Source organism: Clarias gariepinus, chromosome 25 (assembly GCF_024256425.1).
Source record: "Clarias gariepinus isolate MV-2021 ecotype Netherlands chromosome 25, CGAR_prim_01v2, whole genome shotgun sequence".
Taxonomy (NCBI): domain Eukaryota; kingdom Metazoa; phylum Chordata; class Actinopteri; order Siluriformes; family Clariidae; genus Clarias; species Clarias gariepinus.
This window is the reverse complement of record NC_071124.1, coordinates 598,251-621,459: the sequence shown is the minus strand read 5'-3', so window position 1 is coordinate 621,459 and position 23,209 is coordinate 598,251. Positions and strand designations below refer to the sequence as shown.

The following is a 23,209-nucleotide window of genomic DNA, read 5'->3' as shown; positions in this document are numbered from 1 at the left end:
CGCGTGACCTCCCTCTGAACCGGAACTTCCTGTTTCAGCCTTTGTTTGTATTTAGGCATGAGGAAGATGGCAGCATGGTCGGATTTACCAAACGGTGGACGAGATTGTGCCTTGTAGCCGTCTTTTACTGTCGTGTAACAACGGTCCAGTGTCCTTTTGCCTCTGACGGGGCAGGTGATGTGCTGATAAAAGTTCGGCACTGCGCATTTGAGGTTGGCACTGTTAAACACCGCCACAATGAGCATCCCGGTGATAGTTGTTGTTGTATAAGTGCCTCATGCAGCTCGCATAAGGCAGTGTCCATCTCCGCTTGTGGTGGAATATAAACAGCGCTGATTATGACCAATGTACAGATGTCGCCATTAAGACTGCGCATGTTTTCCCGTGAGATCCCGCAATTTATTTAATTTCCTGATAGTTTGCTATCTGATAGTGTTAACTATGCGAATGTCCTGATTCGTGAATATGCCAACAAACCTTATTTAAAACGTAAAAATGTGTCTACATCCTCACTCAGAAGACATGAATGAACAATATGTATGTGTGTGTGTGTGTGTGTAAATTATATACAATGCAACAGCGCGCTCAGTTACTTTAATCCCTTTTCTCACCTTTGATGTAGGTGTGAAGTTATCAAACCGGTTTCGCAGATGGGGGAGTTGGCAGAATTGAGGGGTTTAAAACTATTTAATAAGACCGAGCAGAAAACATAGAATAAATAGAAATAAAATGTTTAATGGTACCAATCAAATCAGAGTTCATAATTACTTTGAGTGTAATTCACAAATTTACTGAATATATTGTTTTTATGTGTATACAGTATGTGTTTTCTGAATATATTATATAAGTATGTGTTTGTGCGCGTGTCTTATATGTAACATTCATATTAAATGCAATTCGTGATAAGTGTATGTTGTTAAAGTATTTGTGGATATGTATGTAATGACGCGGCTTGCGCGAGGGGCAAAGCCGTGCATAAACTGTTCAGAACGGGCTGGGTCGTGATACCGCGACACTCCGTGTGATCATTCGGTCGCACCTGTAAAAGGTGTCAGGGCCAAAAGCGAGAAAGTGAGGGCATCAGCTTAGCGCGCGCTCTCAGGTTAAAGTGCACAAAGCACAGACTCTACTCTCTCTCTTCCTATAAATCCTCAGTAAGGGCATACGCCCCGAGAGCATCTGTAGTTTTTTGTTTTAATTTCCAGAATCCCGTCCGTTCTCGCGTAGACGGCGGAGCTCTGGTTATTTTGTGTTTTCAGTTTTCTTTTGGTTTCCTTTAAAGTTTCTTAGTTAATAATCCCACGCTATCTCCAAACGGAAATGTCTTCTCGTGTCTGTTATAAGCTCTCACAGCCAGGGCTGTTTCTAGACAGGCACATATGGGGGGCAGTGAGAAATGTGAAGGGGGCATCATGTGTACACATCATGTTCGAGCACTGTTTTTTTCCTGTGCTTATAGTAACAGTATTGTCCTTGCTAAATTGTGTTGTTAGCTGCATCAGAAGCCTGGAGAAGTGTATTGCACTTTGTCAGGCCTCTACCTTCAGACCCGTCTGACTTGGGTGTCCCACTTGAGACTAAGCTCATGCTGGTATAGATCATAAGGTCACTGAGGCACGTAAAGCCTGTGGTGGCAATAAGGTGGCAATCCCTCAGGGGGGAAACTAAAAAATAAAAATTAAATAAATAAAACATCCTTAATCCAGATTTTATCAATCAACAACATAACATTTATCTTATCTGGATGGTCTAATTCTCAAAAACGTTTAACCTAAATAAAGACTTAACACACTATAACTAGAATATTTACAAAACTAAAAAGGTCTTGTAAATAATAAAAAAAACTAGGTTAAAGCAGATGGGCTATAGAACAGATCATATTATGTTTTTATATATTTTTTAGATTTGTTAGTTATTTTGTTATAGTAAATGAACAGCTCTCGTAAAAATGTGTCGCCATTACATATATATATATATAGAGAGAGAGAGAGAGAGAGAGAGTTCAGCTCGCACTGTTGCACCAGCTGCTGTTCACCATTAAACACACGCTGCCTCCCCTTGACTTCCCCCGAGTCCCGTGTCCTGTCCATGCGGTGAACCGAGAAGAACTCGGCCGGCTGGATGGTGTGGTCCGGCACCGCTGGGTTTAGCCATGGCTCGGTGAAGCAGAGGAGATTGCAGTCCCGAATGTCTCACCGGCGCCATCACCAGCGCCATCTTGGAAACATATACTTTAAGTGTACTAAGTATTCTTAAAGTTTTTCCACTGTAGCACACAAAAGACACTTAATATGCTTAAAATAGTGCTTTTGTACAATTTAATTACAACTTGAATGCACTTGGTACAAAAGTACTAAGTGCATTCAAGTTGTAATTAAATTGTTTTTTTTAACAAACTTGCCTGTTAAAAAAAGCAAACTTGAAGTATACTAGTCATTAGTCTGGAAAAGTATGAATTGGATTTACTAAACTTATAGCATACTTTTATTTCACTAGGGTTATCTTCACCACACTACAGGGACTGCCAAATGGCAGCAAATTCTTGGTGAGAGATTGACATTTAACTGTTTAGACTAATGTCACATATAAAGTGTATCACAAAAGTTTAGCATATCATGGAAAAGTTTTTTTTTCCAATTTGCTTTAAAAAGTAAAACTCATATTATAGATTCATTACATGTAAAATAAAATGTTGTAAATCTTTTGTTTTAATAGTATGTTTACTAGGATCACTTACACTACATACACATTCTTGCAAAAGTCTCTGATCCAAAAATATGCAGGAAAACTAATATATTTATGACCAGATTTTTGATTTTTCACACATTTTAGACAATTAATTTTGCCTTGCTGTCCTTCTTTATGTGAGTAAGTTGGCGGCACGTTCTGTTTAAGAATCATAAGAGTGTCTTAGTCAGAGGACTGGTTGGTTGATGAAGCAGGGATCACTGGTGGTGGATTATGTCTTTACACAATGCATACTGGGGGTAAAACTTTTACTACATCAAGGTGTAAAAAGCTTAATTACTTTCAAACATGTGAAAGGCCCAAAGTGCTGGAAACCCTAAAAGTGATATGATGTTTTAAGCAAAAATTAAACCTTGTATGGGGGCTTTTTGGATTAGTACCTACGTGTCTATTTAAAAACAGCTAGAAGGAAAACTTAAAAGTATATTCCTTCCAGCTCAGAGCCTCAGCACTCACATGGATGGAGCCTGAGAGAGGAAAAATAAACCCAGAGGAGGAGGAGGATGGTTTAGAGTGAGATCAGAGACAGAGACTCACACCAGCTGTGGTCTAGTCATCATACAGAAGAGTAATAAGACGGGATTACTTACTGCTGTAACACAGAGGGGGGTAAGAATCACTGCATGGCACTGAGTACCAATTCAATGCCCCTGGCCACATTCGTACACAGTCGTATGGTGATGGCTGAGGTTGACCACTCGCCCAGTTCCTGTAAGTAGAGTTTCCTCCATCAGTCCACTGCCAGTCATCATGCAACAGGCCGATCCAGAAGGACGTGCTGCTGTTTAACCCTTTAATCTTCACCTCTTCATTTTGCTGCTGATCTCTGATGCTGACCAGGTCAGTGTAGCGCCCCCTGCAGTAACGCTGAGCTTCATACCAGGTCTTATTCTCAAGGATTAGATGATAATTAGGAGTCTGTGAAGAAGCATCTATGGAGGTTAAAAAAAAGGTAAAAACTGAGTATGTTAGTACATGAGTTGAGTATCTTGCGCCTTGTTTACACTAAGTTGTCCTTCTTTGGTGCTCAGACAAATACACTCCCTGTTCGGTAATCGGAGAGTGAATCACAGATGAGAAATGGAAAAAGTAGATAAAAGGATAAAGATAAAGTTTTGTCTTAAAACCACTCCAGCGTGTTAAAATTCACTTATACCACTTCAGCGCTGTTATTTCAGCCAAAGTGAAAATATGAACTAATCCCAGTCAAAATATTCACTTTATCTTTTCTAATTAATATCTATTGGTGCAGGTGTTTGTTTACATTGAGACAGTAGCGCATTAGTAGATTATTTTACAGTAGATTATTAAATCCCACACATAACTGTTCATAACATCACTTTTACTCCACATTTAGATTCACTGATGGTGCAGATTAAACTTCAGGCAGAGATCTAAGGACTGCAGGAGATTCAGTAAAGTCTGATATAATAAAAGGCTCCAATTCCACTGAGTTAAGAAATGTCTTGGTATCAATTCTTAGGTGCCATTAGCAGGTCATTATCAATTTTAAGTGCATTTATGGAGTTATCAGATTTTATCACATCCTTACCTGTTCAGCATAATTCGTATTAAATGTAGAAGGAAGTATGGAAAAAATTAGCAAAGTGATATTTTAAGGAAAATAATGATGCTTAATAGATAATACATGTTAAAGTCTGATGCACAATATAAATGTTTTAAGCTAAAATTAAACGTTTGATCCTTTTTGTTAATTTCGTTACAAAGTCTAATGAAAAATTTACCATCTTATTTTTATTCCTAAAATACATGTGGCACAGCTGGCAACTTTTCACAAAAGCTTGGAGTGAGATTCTGAAAATAAGGGCAAGGTTTTGCACAGGTTTTGTATATTCGAGGAGGACAGAGAGTTTATTCATACACAAAACTGTGCATCACTATTTATATTCATGAGATAATTCAGGAGATAACACACTTGATAAAAAAGGAATCCAGCAAAACACGCAATATTATGTGTAATGTATGACGACTCCTGCATACACGCTAGTGTACATTTTGTCAGCTATTTTGAATTTTAGTCTTAGTCCTAGGATAAATGTCCCTTTTAGCACTATATTAGGAATAAAGAGCTAGATGTTGTGACACAGTCTGGCACAAAACTGCTTATAACTTCCCTTCTACACAACATTTTGATTTAACCTATGGTGCAGGTTTAACAAATGCCTAAAGATTGCCAAAGTTTCATTAAATGACAGACAGACATGTTTATATACACTCACCTAAAGGATTATTAGGAACACCATACTAATACGGTGTTTGACCCCCTTTCGCCTTCAGAACTGCCTTAATTCTACATGGCATTGATTCAACAAGGTGCTGAAAGCATTCTTTAGAAATGTTGGCCCATATTGATAGGATAGCATCTTGCAGTTGATGGAGATTTGTGGGATGCACATCCAGGGCACGAAGCTCCTGTTCCACCACATCCCAAAGATGCTCTATTGGGTTGAGATCTGGTGACTGTGGGGGCCATTTTAGTACAGTGAACTCATTTTCATGTTCAAGAAACCAATTTGAAATGATTCAAGCTTTGTGACATGGTGCGTTATCCTGCTGGAAGTAGCCATCAGAGGATGGGTACATGGTGGTCATAAAGGGATGGACATGGTCAGAAAATTTAAACGCCCAATTGGCACTAAGGGGCCTAAGTGTGCCAAGAAAACATCCCCCACACCATTAAACCACCACCACCAGCCTGCACAGTGGTAACAAGACATGATGGATCCATGTTCTCATTCTGTTTACGCCAAATTCTGACTCGACTACCATTTAAACGTCTCATCAGAAGTCGAGACTCATCAGACCAGCCAACATTTTTCCAGTCTTCAACTGTCCAATTTTGGTGAGCTGGTGCAAATTGTAGCCTCTTTTTCCTATTTGTAGTGGAGATGAGTGGTACCCGGTGGGGTCTTCTGCTGTTGTAGCCCATCCACCTCAGGGTTGTGCATGTTTTGGCTTTACAAATGCTTTGCTGCATACCTCGGTTGTAACGAGTGGTTATTTCAGTCAAAGTTGCTCTTCTATCAGCTTGAATCAGTCGGCCCATTCTCCTCTGACCTCTAGCATCAACAAGGCATTTTCGCCCACAGGACTGCCGCATACTGGATGTTTTTCCCTTTTCACACCATTCTTTGTAAACCCTAAAAATGGTTGTGTGTGAAAATCCCAGTAATTGAGCAGATTGTGAAATACTCAGACCGGCCCGTCTGGCACCAACAACCATGCCACGCTCAAAATTGCTTAAATCACCTTTTTTTCCCATTCTGACATTCAGTTTGGAGTTCAGGAGATTGTCTTGACCAGGACCACACCCCTAAATGCATTGAAGCAACTGCCATGTGATTAGATAAATGCATTAATGAGAAATTGAACCGGTGTTCCTAATAATCATGTAGGTGAGTGTATAGTGTATATATGTGTATGTGTGTGTGTGTTTATATATATATATATATATATATATATATATATAAACATCCATCCCCCCCGTAGCACTGTGTTATTATTGTTGAGTAAAAGTTGAAACATATGTGAATTTAAAATTAACATTTACAGTACTTTAACCTACGAAGTGCTGGGTTGTGTTTTATTTATCTTACAGATGAGTCTAACATGACACTGTAAAAATATGCTATAAATATATTTTAAGTGAGAACTTACTTTGCTCATAGCACATGAAGTATCTTGTCACTGTGCACTGAAGACTTTCCCATGAACCATCAGGCTTCATAGCAGCACACCAACTTGATATCCCACAATCCCCTGTCAGATTACTGAATGTTACAGGATCACCATTAGACCATTTCTCACTGAACTGACCGCGATAGAGACCGATCCAACCTCCTCCACCACCAGCCTTCATCAGGTTAGTCAGTTTAGTGTTGTCTTCATCAGAGTACACAGTGACGAGGTCGATGTAATTTTCTCTGCAATCTGCCCGAGCATTAGTCTGAATCCTGTTCCACCAAATGATATGGAAGGTAGTGAGGCTGCAGTGAACTGGAGGAGAAAATGCTGTGGAAGAGATTTCATCTGTTAATGTGGCAGGACATTGTCTATCTGCATTGTGTAGCTCGCTCTAATGAGTTTCGAAACATTTGCCTAAATATGAACTTCTGAATTCTGAGCAACTTAAAATGCCACATGATTTTATTGTAAATAGACAGAACTAAGTGCTGGTGTAAATGGGTTCCAAGGATTTTTAGAGACACATTATGATCTGATCACTTAAACCACTTTTGGAGGTGCACGGGGATGGATATGACTTCATAACATCTGTAATGTGAATGCAAAAGCATTACAGTGCATTTTAGACAGAATGCAGAAGTTAGCTTAATTTAAGGTATGATTTATCATACAAAAACATGGACACACTTAATTTATTTGAAGTTCTCTATAGTAACATAACAAGTGTAGCTACAAATATTATGTCTGCTCAGTCGATCCCGATAATAATCATTTACAGATCCCCAGGGCTGTATTCTGAATTTCTTTGCGAATTTGCAGATTTCCTCTCAAACCTAGTCGTTTCTGTAGACGAAGCATTAACTGCTGGGGACTTTAATATTTTTTCTGAGAATCCAGAAGATCCTCTGAACAGCATTTATGTCCATAGTGGACTCAGTAGGAGTAAATCAAATTCAAATTCAAATTCAAATTTTATTTGTCACATACACAGTCATACACAGTACGAAATGTAGTGAAATGCTTACACGACCGCCAGTGACCTTAAAAAGAGAATTAAAACTTATAAGTAATAAATATCAATAGACGAAATATGATAAAAAATTTAAATTTAAATAAAAATTTAACTAGAAAAAAATAGAACATGAAAATAGAAATATATTGTATGCATAGAACTATAATTTTGTGCAAGTATGCATAGAAAAAGTGACTCTGTGCAATAGTTATTAAAGTGACTTTGTGTAATGGTCCAGAATGTAAACGTGAACATGTAGTGTAGATGTGATGTGCGTGGAGTTGTCCATATTGTCCATTGATGTATAAAGATTGATTGGTTGATTTTGAGAATTGTGAAAATATTGTGTTAGTTATGCCTAGTGGTGTGGTTGAGAGACCTTATCGCCTGCGGGAAGAAGCTCCTCCTCAGTCTCTCTGTGTTGGCCCTCAGGGAGCGGAATCGCTTCCCAGACCGCAACAGAGTAAACAGTCCATTGTTGGGATGGCTGAGGTCCTTCACGACCTTCCTGGCCTTGGTCCAGCACCGCTTGGTGTAGATTGAGTGCAGGTCAGGGAGCTCGATGCGGATGATGCGCTCAGCTGATCGCACCACCCTCTGTAGAGCTCGTCTGTCCTGCATGGTGCTGTTCCCGAACCAGGTCGTGATGTTTCCCGTCAGGATGCTCTCTATGGTGCAGGAGTAGAAATTCCTGAGCACCTTGGAGGGCAGTCTAAAGTCTCTCAAGCGTCTGAGGTGGTACAGACGCTGCCGGGCCTTTTTTACCACGGTGTTGATGTGACAGGACCATGTCAGGTCCTGCGTGACGTGAACACCGAGGTATCTGAAGCTGTCCACTCTCTCCACTGGGCTCCTGTTGATGACGGGGGTCTGGTAGTTCCTCTCCTGCTTTGTACTGAAGTCCACTATCAGCTCCTTTGTCTTGCTGACGTTCAGGAGGAGATTGTTTCTCTGGCACCAGTTCTCCAGATTTCCAACCTCCTCCAGGTAGGCCGTCTCATCGTTGTTGGTGATCAGGCCCACCACGACAGTGTCGTCAGCAAACTTGATGACGGTGGTGGAGTTGGTAGTGGCCACGCAGTCAGAGGTGTAAAGAGAGTACAGCAGGGGGCTCAGAACACAACCCTGGGGGGCTCCAGTACTGAGAGTGATGGAGGCTGAGACATGGCCGCCCATCCTTACTGCCTGTGGTCTGCCAGTCAGAAAATTGGAGATCCACTGACACATGGATGAGCTGAGTCCCAGGTGCTCCAGCTTGGTGGTGAGTGTGGAGGGAATTATGGTATTAAATGCAGAGCTGTAGTCGATGAAGAGCATTTTCACATAATTCCCCCTCCGAGTGTCCAGGTGAGTGAGAGATGTGTGGAGGAGATGTGAGATTGCATCGTCCGTGGAACGGTTTGGACGGTATGCAAACTGTAGTGGGTCCAGTGTGTCTGGTAGTGAAGAAATGATGAAGTCTCTGACCAGGCGTTCAAAGCACTTCATCACTACTGAAGTGAGGGCTACAGGGCGATAGTCATTGAGGGAAGCAGGATGAGGTTTCTTTGGGACTGGAACAATAATGGACTCTTTGAAGCATGTGGGGATCACCGACTGAGATAAAGAGATGTTGAATATCTCAGTGAACACAGGTGCTAGCTGGTCTGCGCAGGCTCTGAGGATCCGGCCTGAGATGCCGTCTGGTCCTGCTGCTTTCCTGGTGTTCACTCTCTTGAAGGCTCTCCTCACGTCATGCTCGGTGATGATGAACGCGCTTCCGGTGCTGGCAGTGACTTCCTGTCTGCAGCCATTAGCGCCGCTAGCATTAGCATCGCTAGCATTAGCATCGCTAGCGTCTTTAGCTGCAGCCTCGAAGCGAGCATAGAAAGTGTTCAGCTCATCTGCCAGAGACACGTCTGCGTTTATCATACCGGATGTTGGTGCTTTATAATCCGTTATTGTCCTTAATCCCTGCCACAGGCTCCTAGAGTCACTCTGTTGGAGCTGTGACTCTAGTTTTCTCCCGTAGCGCTGCTTCGCCTCTTTCACCGCCTTCCGGACGCTGTATGACGCAGCCTTGTATGGTTCCATGTCCCCCGACGCGAGTCCCGTGTTGTAGGCAGCGGTGCGAGATTTCAGAGCGTCGCGGATGGTTTTATCTACCCACGGCTTCTGGTTGGGAAACGTTTTAATAGTCTTTTTCTCCACGGTATCATCCGCTAGTTTCCCGATGAATCCCACAACCGCTTCCGTAAACACGCTGACGTCACCATCGGAGCTGTTTCTGAACATGTCCCAGTCTGCGTCATCGAGTGCGTCCTGTAACGCGACCACCGATTGGTCCGTCCAGCGCGCGACCTCCCTCTGAACCGGAACTTCCTGTTTCAGCCTTTGTTTGTATTTTGGCATGAGGAAGATGGCGGCGTGGTCGGATTTGCCAAACGGAGGGCGAGATTGTGCCTTGTAACCGTCCTTGACTGTGGTGTAGCAATGATCCAGTGTCCTTTCGCCCCTGGTGGGGCAGTTGATGTGCTGATAAAGGTTTGGCGCTGCGCGTTTGAGGTTGGCACTGTTAAAGTCCCCCGCCACAATAAGCGCAGCGTCCCGGTGTTGTGTTTGTTGCTGTGTGAGTGCCTCATGCAGCTCGCATAAGGCAGTGTCCGTGTCCGCTTGTGGTGGAATATAAACGGCGCTGATTATGACCGATGTGAACTCCCGAGGAAGGTAAAAGGGACGACACATGATGGACAGTAGTTCCAGGTTTGGTGTGCAGAAGCGTGTGAGAGGAACAACGCTCGCGCTGTTGCACCAGCTGCTGTTCACCATTAAACACACGCCGCCTCCCCTTGACTTCCCCGAGTCCCGCGTCCTGTCCATGCGGTGAACCGAGAAGAACTCGGCCGGCTGGATGGCGTGGTCCGGCACCGCTGGGTTCAGCCATGTCTCGGTGAAGCAGAGGAGATTGCAGTCCCGAATGTCTCTCTGGAACTTTATCCTGGCCCTGAGGTCATCGAGCTTGTTCTCCAGTGACTGGACGTTGGCGAGCAGGATGCTAGGCAGAGGTGTGCGGTGTGCACGGGCTCTCAGCCTGTTCCTGACGCCGGCTCGTTTCCCTCGAGGCCGCCGCTTCGCGTCGCGTCCTTTGTTGTCCCTCAGGATCTCACTCGGCCAGCTCGGATCCGGAGTTAAAAACGTCGAATTGTGAGTACATTGTATACCAATAGAAACAAGAGTGTCTCTATCATAACTAATGTACTCCATGGTGGTAATTTGACTGGTTTTAAAACGGTAAAAACTAACTTAAATAACAAAAACAAAGAAAAACTGGTCGGAGCAGTCGTGACGGCAGCCGACCTCACCGGCGCCATCTTGGAAGAATCAGTGTGTGGTAGGACCTGTTATGTGGTGCGGTATGGAGAGCCGCACCACGAGATGTTATAAGGGTTTTAAGAGCCCTGATGCAGGACTTTAGAGGGAAATAATGAAATAGGAGGCTGTGAGAGTGCTTGTGATACGCACGGAAAGACCTTACCATTTGGAGATAGCGTGGAATTATTAATTAAGGGAACTTAAAAGAAAACAAATGAAAACAAATAACACAAAATAAACAGAGCTCCGCCGTCTACCTAAGAACGGACAGGGCTCTGGAAAACAAAACAAAAACTATATCCTTTCGGGGCATTCGCCCTTACCGAGGATTTATGAGGAGAGAGGGGTTGTGTTTTATGCACACTTTATACTTTACCCAAGAGGGCGTGCTACACGACTGCGTGACGCTCTCTCTCTCTCTCGCCGGCGTCTTAAAGACGTAGAGGCTGGGACTTTGCCTCTGACTGTTTCTTTGCGCACTTTTCTTTCTTTGTCTTGGCCCTGATACCTTACCGGTGCTACCTAATATTCGCACGAAGTGTGGAGGTATCAGGACTCTTATATAGACTCGCCGCCAGGTGCGGCTCGTTCAGGCTGATTGCCTGGCAGCCGTGTGCATAAATAGCCGTGCCTGCCTACAGTTTAAGCGTGGCTCTGCCCTTCGCGCGAGCCGCATCGTTACATATTTAGATAAATATTTTTCAGATTAAGTATAAGAAATATAACCGCAATTTCCCTGTCTAAAATTATATCAGATCACTGTCTTGTCTCAATTATAGTGTGTCATAGTAATAACGTACGCACAGCCCCGCTCTACCGTATTAAACATAGATTCACATCAACTACCACACAGAGTTGATGACAGTATGCTTATATCTACATAGGATTTAGGCCTCATCACAGCACAGAAACAGCACTTGTTAAAGTAGTAAATGACCTCCTATCATCCTCTGATCAGGGTTGTGTAACTATTGTTACACCTGGCTCAAGGATGTAACAATAAGGGAGACGACACGACGGAATAACTTAAAACATAATTTATTACAGCAAAATTAACCAAAATAACAGTCAGGACATCAGTATAAGTAAGTTGGATCAGGGTGAAATGCAAGTGAATGAATGCATAATGAAGTGTGGTCAGCGCTAATGAATGAGTGCAAAACAAATCATAATATCACAATTTGGAGCGCAGGCTCTGAGAGCCTGTCCACGCACCAGCGGAGCAGCAGCCCGGCGAAGTGTTACACCACGTTTAAATAAGAGCCATGACGTGCATCAGGTGCACTCAAGTCACGCCCCAAATCAGAAGACCTACAACACAAAAGAGGAACCAAAAGAGAAACGAAAATCCTAACACTATGCTTGTGTTACTTGATCTCAGTGCAGCAGATTCTTCTTGACTGATTAGAAAATGTAGGAGGAATTAAGGGAACCGCTCTCTCCTGACTCAGATCCTATTTGACTGATCGTTATCAGTATGTAGATTTAAATTATGTTTTTGCAAGTTCTCTAGTAGAGTTTGGTGTTCCACAGGGTTCAGTTTTAGGCCCACTGCTTTTTTTCCCTTTACATTGTTTTCATTGTTATGCTAACAACACACAACTATATGTCTCAGCAAAACCAGATCAGAAAAACCAGCTTACTAAAGTTGTGCACTGCGTAAAGGATATAAGGGACTGGATGCTAATTAACTTCCTTCTGCATAATCCTGATAAGACAGATGTTCTAGTCATAGGACCACATGCAGCTAGAAGCAACTTTAGATGGCCTTTCTGTTCTATCTAGTACAACAGTATGAGACCTCAGTGTGATTATAGATTCTAGTCATTTATTTGAAGCTCATGTAGATAATATTACCAGGATAGCATGCTTTTACCTCAGAAATTTTGCTAAGTTAAGAAATATATTGTCACTAAATGATGCAGAAAAATTAGTTCATGCTTTTATCACCTCTAGGTTGGACTAGTTTAATGCCTTACTAGATGCATAAACAAGCTTTAGCTTGTCCAGAATGCAGCAGCAAAAGTCCTCACTAGAACCAGAAGATACGAGCACATCACACCTATCTTATCTTCACTCCATTGGCTCCCTGTGAAATTTCGCGTTGATTTTAAAATACTACTCTTGACATATAAAGCATTAAATGGCGCTGCAGTATCTGAGTAAACTGCTAGTGCAGGCTGCTTGTCAGTACTGTGTATTATGAAAACTACAGCAGGGGGCAGAGCTTTTTCTTACAAAGCCCCAAAGTTATGGAATAGTCTTCCAAATAGTGTTCGGGACTCAGACACAGTCTCAGTGTTTAAGTCCAGGCTAAAAACCTATTTATTTAGCCAAGCATTTTTCTAAATAGATTTGTCTTGGGTAAAGGAGCAGATCTGGGGGACTCATAGATGTAATATGAACAAAATGTGTTTGCTGCATATAATTTAATCAGCAAATAATTTTGACTGGCTTTTATTTAGAATTTTAAACACTCATAGGTACAGTATATCTAATTTGCACGCACAGCTCTTTTATGCATATGCAACTGTAAAATCCTCACGTACACAGGTCTTTTGTGTTCACAGCATCTTATTTGCGCTTGCTAATTGTGGCATTTATTTTATTTCCATACACATGCAGCAGCCTGTACAGGTTGCCCACACATCTTGCCATTTCTCACTTCACTAGGAAAGTGAAAAAACAGCATGTTCATCACCATGGCCAACTCCATCTTGCTCGCTCAGTGGGTGGGGCTGTGGAACTCTGCACGGCTGGCTGCATATTACCACTAACCAGCTGTCTGACATCAGTGGGTTATAAAGAGCCACCAGCTCATCTGACCTATGAGTAGAACTTACCTAGAATGTGCATGTATTGCTTCTTGTATTGCTCACCTGAAAATTCTGATCGTCAAATCTAAAACTGCCATCGAGCACTCTGCTGAATCATGACTGCTGCCCACCTACGACCATCGCTTCCCCTCCTTAAGGTGCCACATAATCCATGTGCTCCTGTTGACATCCAGTCTCTTCCTGCACTTTGCACACACATGACAAGCCTTCTCCATTTTTCTGCAACCTCGTTTCCATTTCTCTGCAACCTCATTTTCCTGAGCGTTTAATAAAAGGAGCAAAGTTTTTTTTCCTTATCCAATTCAATTAAATAATTAATTTAAGTTTATTTGTATAGCACTTTTAATAATGGTCGTTTTCTCAGAGCAGCTTTACAAAATTAAAAGAAAATTATGGAAGTGTGTATAAAATGTGAGAAAATGTGTGTGAGCCATATTGATCAGATCATCCCTGATGAACAAGTCGAGGGTGAGGGTGCTGAGGGAAAAAAATCCCTGAGATGATAATAGGAAGGAGCCTTGAGAGGAACCAGACTCAACCCATCCTCATCTGGGTGATAACGGATAGCAGGGATTGATCTGCACTTATACTGTGAGTTAGGAGGCTGGAAGTTCAGTATAACAGAAGATGTGTTTAAGTTTATATCCAGTTAAGAATCTAGGTCGTTATTGAAGGCTCAGGTAGACTGTAGGAAACTCCAGTCCTAAACTCGAGTGACTGCAGTCACAATTCCTCAGCGAACAGCTGTCTGCATTAGCCGAGGACAGGACCGTCTTCAAGTGTTACCGTCCCCAGTCAATAACACGCATCACTAGCAGACCACATACGTAACGAGATCCATGTAACGAGATCTGAGGCCAGAGACCAGAGACCATCTGGATCACTGGAATTTCAGGAGCAGCATTTGTAGCTCTACAGAGAAAGACAGGGAAAGTTGGAGCAGGTCCTTCTCTGGATGCCTCAGGATCCTCATAGGTTTGCCCCCTGTCTACTGAAGCTGGCACAAACTCCAGATGCCTCGAGGTTTAAAAGATTATGAAATTAAGTATGTATATGCCAAGCTAAAGAGATATGTTTTTAATCCACTTTCAAACTGGTAGACTGTGTCTGAGGCCCACACGTTATCAGGAAGGCTATTCCAAAGCCTAGGAGCTAAATACGAAAACTCTCTACCCCCTTTTGTAGATTTTGATATTCTGGGAACTACTAGAAGTCCAGAGTTTTGTGATCTTAAGGAGCGTGGTGGATTATAGCGTATCAGAAGACTGGTTAGGTATGTGGGAGCTAAACCATTTAAAGCCTTGTATGTAAGTAATACTATTTTGTAATTAATTCTAAACTGAACAGGTAGCCAGTGCAGGGATGATAATATTGGGGTTATATGATCATATTTTCTGGATCTAGTGAGAACCCTGGCGGCTGCATTTTGGACTAACTGTAGCTTGTTTATTGAGGATGCAGGACAACCACCTAGTAATGCATTACAATAGTCCAGTCTGGAGGTCATGAATGCATGAACTAGCTTTTCTGCATCAGATACGGATAGGATACTCCTACGTTTGGCGAAATTTATAAGATGGAAAAAGGCTGTTTTTGTGATATTGGAAATCTGATTTTCAAAGGATAAGTTACTGTTTATTATCACGCCCAGGTCATTCGCTGTCGAGCTGGTAGTAACAGTACATCCTTCTAAACGCAGGATGAAGTGTGAGAGCTGTTGTGAGCCGGTGTAAGAGATCTATTTTATATAAAAATTGCTATTTGCTTGCTCTCTTCCCCATAGATCTGATAATAAGATTTAACATGTTACATAATAACATGTTAAATCTTCCCTGCTGCTGTCTTCCTGTCTCCTCTTGCATCTGTTCTTGAAGTGCGACGCTCCCACACTCGCTTCTTCTACTGCGCAACTTTAAAACTTTATAATCTGGGGGCTCGTCCAATCTTTTCTCTCCAGGGAGGTAAGTAAAGCATTACTCTTGCATACTTCCTTCCTTGGTCGAAAAAAATTGGAAAGTTTTGGAACATTGATTTATTGATTCAAATTAGTGCAATTGTAGCAATTGTGGCTCATTGAAAGATAAAAGTAAAAATAGCTTTTAACTGTAACTGAACCGTGGTGTTAGCAACAAGCTAAAAACAAACACAGTGCTATCGTCGCAGAGTATCTGTCATTAAAACCGCATCCTGTTGGAGGTGACGCGCTCCAGGCGTTCTGTGTTTTAAAAAGTTATATGTTCGCTTACTTCTGTTGTTTACATAATTAATGCCTTAAAATATTTGTAATTTAGTGAGGCATTTGTAGCATGCACTCTGTGTATAAGCTGGCCCTGGCACAGAGGTGCATGGTTAGAAAATAAGGAAATTAATTGATTATAATAAGCATATTCCTTAGAGTGTTCTTTGGAACAGGGAGCAGCGTGCAGTTGCAGTTATACACGTGTGATGTGCATGATTTTGTGGTAATACTCTCCTTGACGTAGAGACGTGCAAACTCGGCCCAGCGCACCCGAGGTTTGTTTTTCTGAGTGTTCTCGGAAACAAGCCAGAAAGTGTATTGATTTGCAACACCTAATTATTCATATCATTTTGTTACATGTGGAGAAAAGAGATGGAATATTTCAACCCCAACTCTATCTGATATTCACAGCATTGTTTCTAGTCTTCCTAAAACCATCTGATGTTCACTTGTTTTGTGACCAACTTAAAAGTACAACACGCTATTCACACATGTTAAGGTGCATCTTAACACATGTTCTAGGATCAGAGGTGAGGATTCCTCATTACAGGAAGACGTGCCGTCTCTTCATCACAAACATGATATTCCTATAGATCAGGGGGTCTCCAAATCCAGTCCAGTTTGTAATTCACCAACACCTTAACACACCCACTGAACCTAGTAATTAACAGATTAGATAAATCAGCTGTGTTTGAGAAGAAGAATCACCGAACTGTGTTGAACACTGGCCCCCCACGACTGGATTTGCAGACCCCTGCTATAGATGATGAGGTTGATGCTAATGAAGAAACATTCATGGGCAGATTACAAACATGTTGATAACTTAAAGCTTTTCTTATAAGGAAATATCAATCTTCATGTGATCTCTCACAGGTGGCATCTATCAGACAGGAACCTGGTGAATCAGCAACTGCCTTTGTGAATAGGTTTAAAACCGCATGGTCAAACACAGAGGACTTCTCTTTGGCCTTAATATTCCTCCACATTTCACACTGCTATTTCAAACAACCTTTGTTAATAATATGAACACTGATTCTGCTCAAACTTTTACAACTCCTCTGTAAAAGGAACCAGACATGAACCTGACATACAACTCCTGGGATGGATGGTGCGCAATCTGGATGCTGCAGGCTCCTTTATTGTCACCTGCAGTGGAAACTCTAATTAAACTCTTCCACCGTGTTTCTGACTATGGTTCACAACAATCCGTCAAATGTGTCAGGTGCAAACGCTGTAACAGACCAGGACACTTGTGGAAGGCAAAAAGAGAATATGCAAATGTCGTAAGACAGAAGGATATAGGGCATGTGACTGTACACAAAAAAGAAAAAATATAGAAAATGGTTTTGTCTCTTCTACTTTACAAGCTCACCGAATGCATCAGACCATCCCATCAGGTATTATGGGCCCAACCAGGACAACACCTGATAAAACATAAAGGGAATTTCACCCATATGGCTGCCCACAAAGCAGGAACCCCACAGTGAGTATGTTTAATTTGGTACTAAATAATATATACCAAACTTTATTGGATTCTTCCCCACTGTAAGATTTTTAAAGGTTTTTTTTAGGTTTTAAACTTTCGTACTGTTTTTGAAACATGGTTGATTCTTACTGCATACCTAGTTTTTGCTGGCTCTCTAGAAAACTGGATTAAATGGACATGCTTCTTAGTCTTTTTGCTTCTGATAATATACTCTCACTCTTCTAGGAGGATTTCAACCTCTCCTCTGACAAACTGCAATCCTCTCTCCTTCTCTCTCCATAACTCCTTCTCTTAACTCTAAACAGTTGCTCTCCCACACAAGGGAGGGAATTCTCTTGACCTTGTTTGCAAGCTGAAATACAGTAGGTAGTCAATTAGAGGAATGTTTATTACGTCTGCTTACCACTGCCAGTAAAACCACAGCGGCCAAAATAAATCAGTGTCATTCATCAAATGACCGCCAGGTGGCACAAAGTGACATTTTCATTTGATGCAGTTTTCAATTATAATCAGAGCTTAAGTCATAAGGGGACATATGTTGTATCGAAGAAATACTACAGTGATGATAATTTCCACATCTGAGTACTTTAGAAAACGAACATAAGAGCTATTAGTATTTACTGTACAATAATAAGTTTTTTTTTAAAAATGGTTAAATGTTGTTTAGACAGACGATCAAGTTCACTAGCGGACAATTTTATTTGTACAAAGAATTAACTGTTATATAGCTTCTGTTTGTATCTGTTTATTGTTTTTTTTATGTTACATTTAAAGAAATCAAATTTTAAATATAGAAATAACTGGAGAACTTTCAGAATAGAACATTAGAATAACTAAAATATACACTCTAAAAATGCTGGGTTGTTTTGTTATTTTCACAACAACTGTTTTTTCCCCTCTGGTTTCTCCAAACAGCCTGCAAAATGTTTGAAATATTACTGTTATTGTGTCACAAAGTGTAGTTTGACAGTTGTTTAGGCGAGAATGTGTGTGTGTGTGTGTGTGTGTGTGTGTGTGTGTGTGTGTGCAGCTCAAAACCTCCATCGGTTATTAAAGACAGCATCTGTTTTAAAAAATAATTCCCCCAACAATTTCGGGGATTTGAGCTTCAGGCAATGCCCATGTCCATGCCTCATGTACCCCTGAAAACTGCCACTGGCTGTGATGTCTCTGTAATGGTTAAAACAGCGGAGGTATTTTATTTTCGGTATTTCTAACTGATATTCTTTGGTATAATACTGTTATAGTATAATATATATAATATATATATTATAATATTAAATAGTTAAAATAGTGTCATGGCGTGCACTTGTGATGGGAGTGCGCCTTATCTGTTATCACTGTTATCCCTAAAAAAGGAGACCGGAATGCCGCCCTTTGATCTCTGTGAGAGGACATAGTGGGAAAGAACTAACATGAAGTCAGTAGCTTGGTTCAAGTATTTGCTGAGAGCTTACTGGAACTAAATATAACTCAAACTGAAGAGCTGTGGGGTAACGAGGAAGATCCCTTCTGCTCTGACCCAACCACTGGGTGTCCAGGGCCAGTTGGTGGAGAAGGTCCTGCCATTTTAAAATACTGAAGTGTTCAGTTTCATTTCTATATTAGGAAATAAAAACTCGTAAATAAACAGTTTCTTGTTTTTCACATTTCTTGGTGTTCTTTGAGCCTACATTCAGTACGAGTAAAAAATACTTAAATTCTTTTCAAATCTGATACTTTAAGACTTTTACTCAAGTCTTATTGGACTTGGTGACCTGTAACTTGTAATGGAGTCATTTTTACAGTAAGGTATCTGTACTTTTACTCAAGTATGGTTTTCAGGTACTCTTTACACCTCTGATTATCAATGATTGGTTCTTAATTTCTCCGTGGCAGCACCTGTCTCTAACCTCAGAGGAAGGGCAATCCAGAGTCAGAGTCAGTACAGTGGTCAGAAGCAGCTGAGATGGCATTTCACATCTCATCTCATATGCAAGCAGGAAAATTAACCCAGCTAATCAGCTCAGGTCTGCACAACTCTACATGACTGGCTGCATATTTACCACTACGCCACTGCGCCACTCGGAGGCCCATTATCTGATGTATAAAAAGGAAACAACATTTGGTTCATATTTATGATCTCAATCTATCACATAAACTCTAGTGTTATTGTATCTAGTTTTTATCTTTCTATTGTTTTAATCATTAATTTGCGTATTAAATCCTTAACAGTGAACAGAGAACAAACAGTGTCTTTTTAGATGTATTTATGTGCATGTTTATAATTAAAGAAAGAAAGAGATGCTGCCATTTGTTCTTCATTTTTCCTTTCTGTTCGAGTTCTTTATTTGATTTTCAAAGATTCAGAGATGGTTATTATGTGCATAAACATTTCCTTTGAATAGTAGATTTTCAAACAACACACACACACACACAAACACACACACGCGGTCAGTGATGAATGCAACATAACTTTCACCTATATTTCCATATTAATTGTGCTGATCCACTAGATGGCAGTACAATGAGCCCTTAGAAGAAACTTGATAAAATATAACGCCACCTGCTGACTGTTATGCACAATTGGGTGATTTGACATTATGTTTAAAATCAGTAGTGGAGCTGGTGAGAGAGAGAGAGAGAGAGAGAGAGAGAGAAGAAGGGCAGACAGTGTGAGAGAGAGAGAGAGAGAGAGAGAGAGAGAAGAAGGGCAGACAGTGAGAGAGAGAGAGAGAGAGAGCAGACAGTAAAAAGAGACAACAGAAGGCTACAGTGAGCTAATACATCTCAATACTATTAATACTTAATGATGTTCAATACTTTAGAATGTAAATACTTTTGTACTTTTCCTCAGTAGATAAAATAAGAACTTCTACTTTTATACTCAGGTACAGGATCTGTGTACTTTATCCCCCCTGATTGTAATGATGCATTAACCTTATGTGATGATGTGATTATTACATCATTAGACAGGTTACACCTGGACACTCGAGGTTATTGGTAACAGACATTAATGTAATTAAATAGAAGATAATCAAACTAGTTAGTTTATAAAACTTATTGTGTAACATCAAACATTTCAGTAAACAGTGTAGTTTATATTTTCATCAGTGTATCTGTTCATCAACATACTTTACATATAATTTCATGTCAACTATTTTGCTGTTATAAACGTTTAAACAAACTAGAATGATCTTTTATAGTTTTTCATGCTAGCATCATTATTTTAATGTCTGCAATCGCCAGTTTCATTTAAGAAATTGTAGTTTTTTTGTTTGTTTGAACAAGACGACTTTATAAAGTATTAATATATATATAGCAACTGGATACAAACCTTAGTATTAATTGGTATCTTAATGAAATCATTTTAATTTGTACATTTTTGTGTATGTAAAATAAACATTCCAAATAATGTTTATGGTCATTTATTTCTAAATTATATAATTTAATTCTCAATTAGGTTGTTTTCAGTCACCTAATTCTTAAATGATTTCATTAAAATTTCTGTTTGTGCATAATTATTGGATGCAAAATAAACAATAATTTATAGTACCTGGCTCAAAAAGTATCAAAGTTACAAACTATCAGTTTATTGGACGCCTTTAGCTTTAATTATAGTGTTTATTTTGTGCAGGATTGTTTCCTTATGGAACTGAGAGTCACACAAATACCTAAAGTCTTCTCCAGCACATAATGTAAAAACTATTATAATTTTAAAAATAAACAAAATAAAAATAATAAGAAGAAATACTAGAATAAATGATGCTGCATAAGATAAAACAGTCATCAGAGAGTATCAGCAGTAACATGATGGAGAAGATGTGATTAGACTGCACGGTGATATGTAGGATAAGTGTTTCTAAATAGGTCTTAAGACATGATGTACCTGTGGCGAGTGTGTGTGTGTGTGTGTGTGTGTGTGTGTGTGTGTGTGTGTTATAGATGTTTTCTGTAAGAGAATTCCAGAGACAGGGAGCGGTGCTGCTGAAGGTTCTAGAGCCCGCGGTGGTCAGGTGGGTAAAGAGGGGATAAAGAACTCTTCAGGTAAATGATTCAGTGTTTTAATGCCGCGTGTCCTTTACACTGCTTTAATCAGATCTGATCGTGTACATGTTCATCATTTAATCAGATTCAGGTCTGTACACACATCACACACTTGTACTTACACCCGAGTGTAATGGATATAAACATAAAAAATGCCAGTTTTATCTCTGACCTCACTCCCAGCATGCACTGCTTTACCTCCGGCACTAACACACTAAATTAATAACTTACATATCCAGACTGAGTTAATCAACAGAAAGCAATTCAGTAAAAACATAAATGTTCTAAATCAAATTACGTGTAAATAACATTTCTGCACTCTTCTGGAGTTTAAATTACCTAGCTCAGTGGTTAAGGCATTGGACTACGGTTCGGAAGATCTCAGGTTCAAACCCCCCAACCACCAATCTGCCACTGTTGGGCCCTTGATCGCGGCCCTTAACCCTCAACTGCTCAGATGTGTAATGAGATAAAAAAATAAAATAAATAAATGTAAGTCGCTCTGGATAAGAGCGTCTGCCAAATGCCTAAATGTAAATTAAAATAAAAATAACATTGTACAACTTGTCAGAATCCAAAATTCGCTGTTACATTTTTAAAAAATCAATTACAATAATTCAGGTGGATAAAATTTAAATGTTTAAAAAGGCACAGGCAGTTAAACTTAAAACTGATTAATAAAGACTTTTCCTTTACCTGAGAGCAGGAGGAGCAGGACTGATACGGTTACCATGGTGATGACCTGTGTGTTAAAAATCTGCTAAAAATAAAGAAAAAATCTGCTATAAAACAACAACAACAACAACAATAATAATAATAATAATAATAATGATGATGATGATGATGATGATGATGAAGCTGCCTTTTGTCCAGAAGAAGATCTTTGTGTGTGAGAGCAGCTGGCTGTGTGGTGTGAAGTGTAAATGATAAAAGCAGTGTGTGAATTTGCCAATAACTAATCAGTGCTATGAGAAAGTGATGAGGTGAACAGATCCAGGTAAAGTGCTGCAGTCTTACCTGATGAGGTGCTCGCTGCTGAATGGAGTCTTAATGTTCACATCAAACCCCTTTAACACACACATGATCACGTGACACTGACATGGAAATAGATTTTTTTTTTAAAAACTGAAAATGTGTACAGTACATCTTTCATACAGCAGTTGTTTTCTATAATTGAATAAATCTACTTTCTAAAGTGAAATTAATATTTTATTTAGTATTTATAATCATTTTATTTATAATTTTTATGTTTTGCATGATTTTTATGTTAGATGAATTATGATAAATACAAATAGAGAAAGTGTTAAGCAGAAAATCATACGCAAATGTTACACCAGGAAAAAACTGGGGGAAAAACTGCATTTGCATGAATGTGAAGCACAAACAGGGAACATATTATATTACAGGGAAACAGATTTTATGAAGAAAAACATCAGTTTTTTTCCTTGTTATTTATTCCTGATGAAGCATTTGCATATGATTTTCTGCTCAACACTTTTCTCGTTTTTATTTATCATGTCTTTTCACTGCTGATGTTTTAATGTCAAATAAGAATAATACGTCCAAGAATAAATCTGAAAGTTGCAGCTTAATATCATAAACATATTTTGCAAAGTTTTATTTATACGTTGCACCCGGAAAGTATTCACAGCACATCCCTTTCTCCACATTTTGTTATGTCACAGCCTTATTCTAAAATAGAATATAATAAATTAATTAATTTTTTTCCTCAGAATTCTACACACAACATCCCATAATGACAACATGAAAAAAGTTAACTTGAGATTTTAGCAAATTATTAAAAA

At 40.1% G+C, this 23,209-nt stretch overlaps 1 protein-coding gene across 1 annotated transcript; it reads right to left on the bottom strand.

The window, feature by feature from the left end:
• Nucleotides 1–3,330: 3,330 nt before the first annotated feature.
• On the bottom strand, nt 3,331–22,137 carry LOC128513405 (macrophage mannose receptor 1-like). Its single transcript, XM_053487160.1, has 3 exons — nt 22,101–22,137; nt 6,427–6,765; nt 3,331–3,680 (listed from the first exon to the last, which is right to left on the bottom strand). Exons 1-3 carry the CDS (start codon nt 22,135–22,137, stop codon nt 3,331–3,333), a joined length of 726 nt encoding a protein of 241 aa, XP_053343135.1.
• Nucleotides 22,138–23,209: the final 1,072 nt, after the last annotated feature.

Excerpts from the sequence above, each read along its gene's own strand:
- LOC128513405 (XM_053487160.1), bottom strand. The coding sequence starts at position 22,137 with ATGGTAACCGTATCAGTCCTGCTCCTCCTGCTCTCAG. Across the intron at positions 6,766-22,100 it reads CCTGCTCCTCCTGCTCTCAG|TTCACTGCAGCCTCACTACC; the intron begins GTAAAGGAAAAG and ends TTTCTCCTCCAG. Across the intron at positions 3,681-6,426 it reads CTTCATGTGCTATGAGCAAA|ATGCTTCTTCACAGACTCCT; the intron begins GTAAGTTCTCAC and ends TAACCTCCATAG.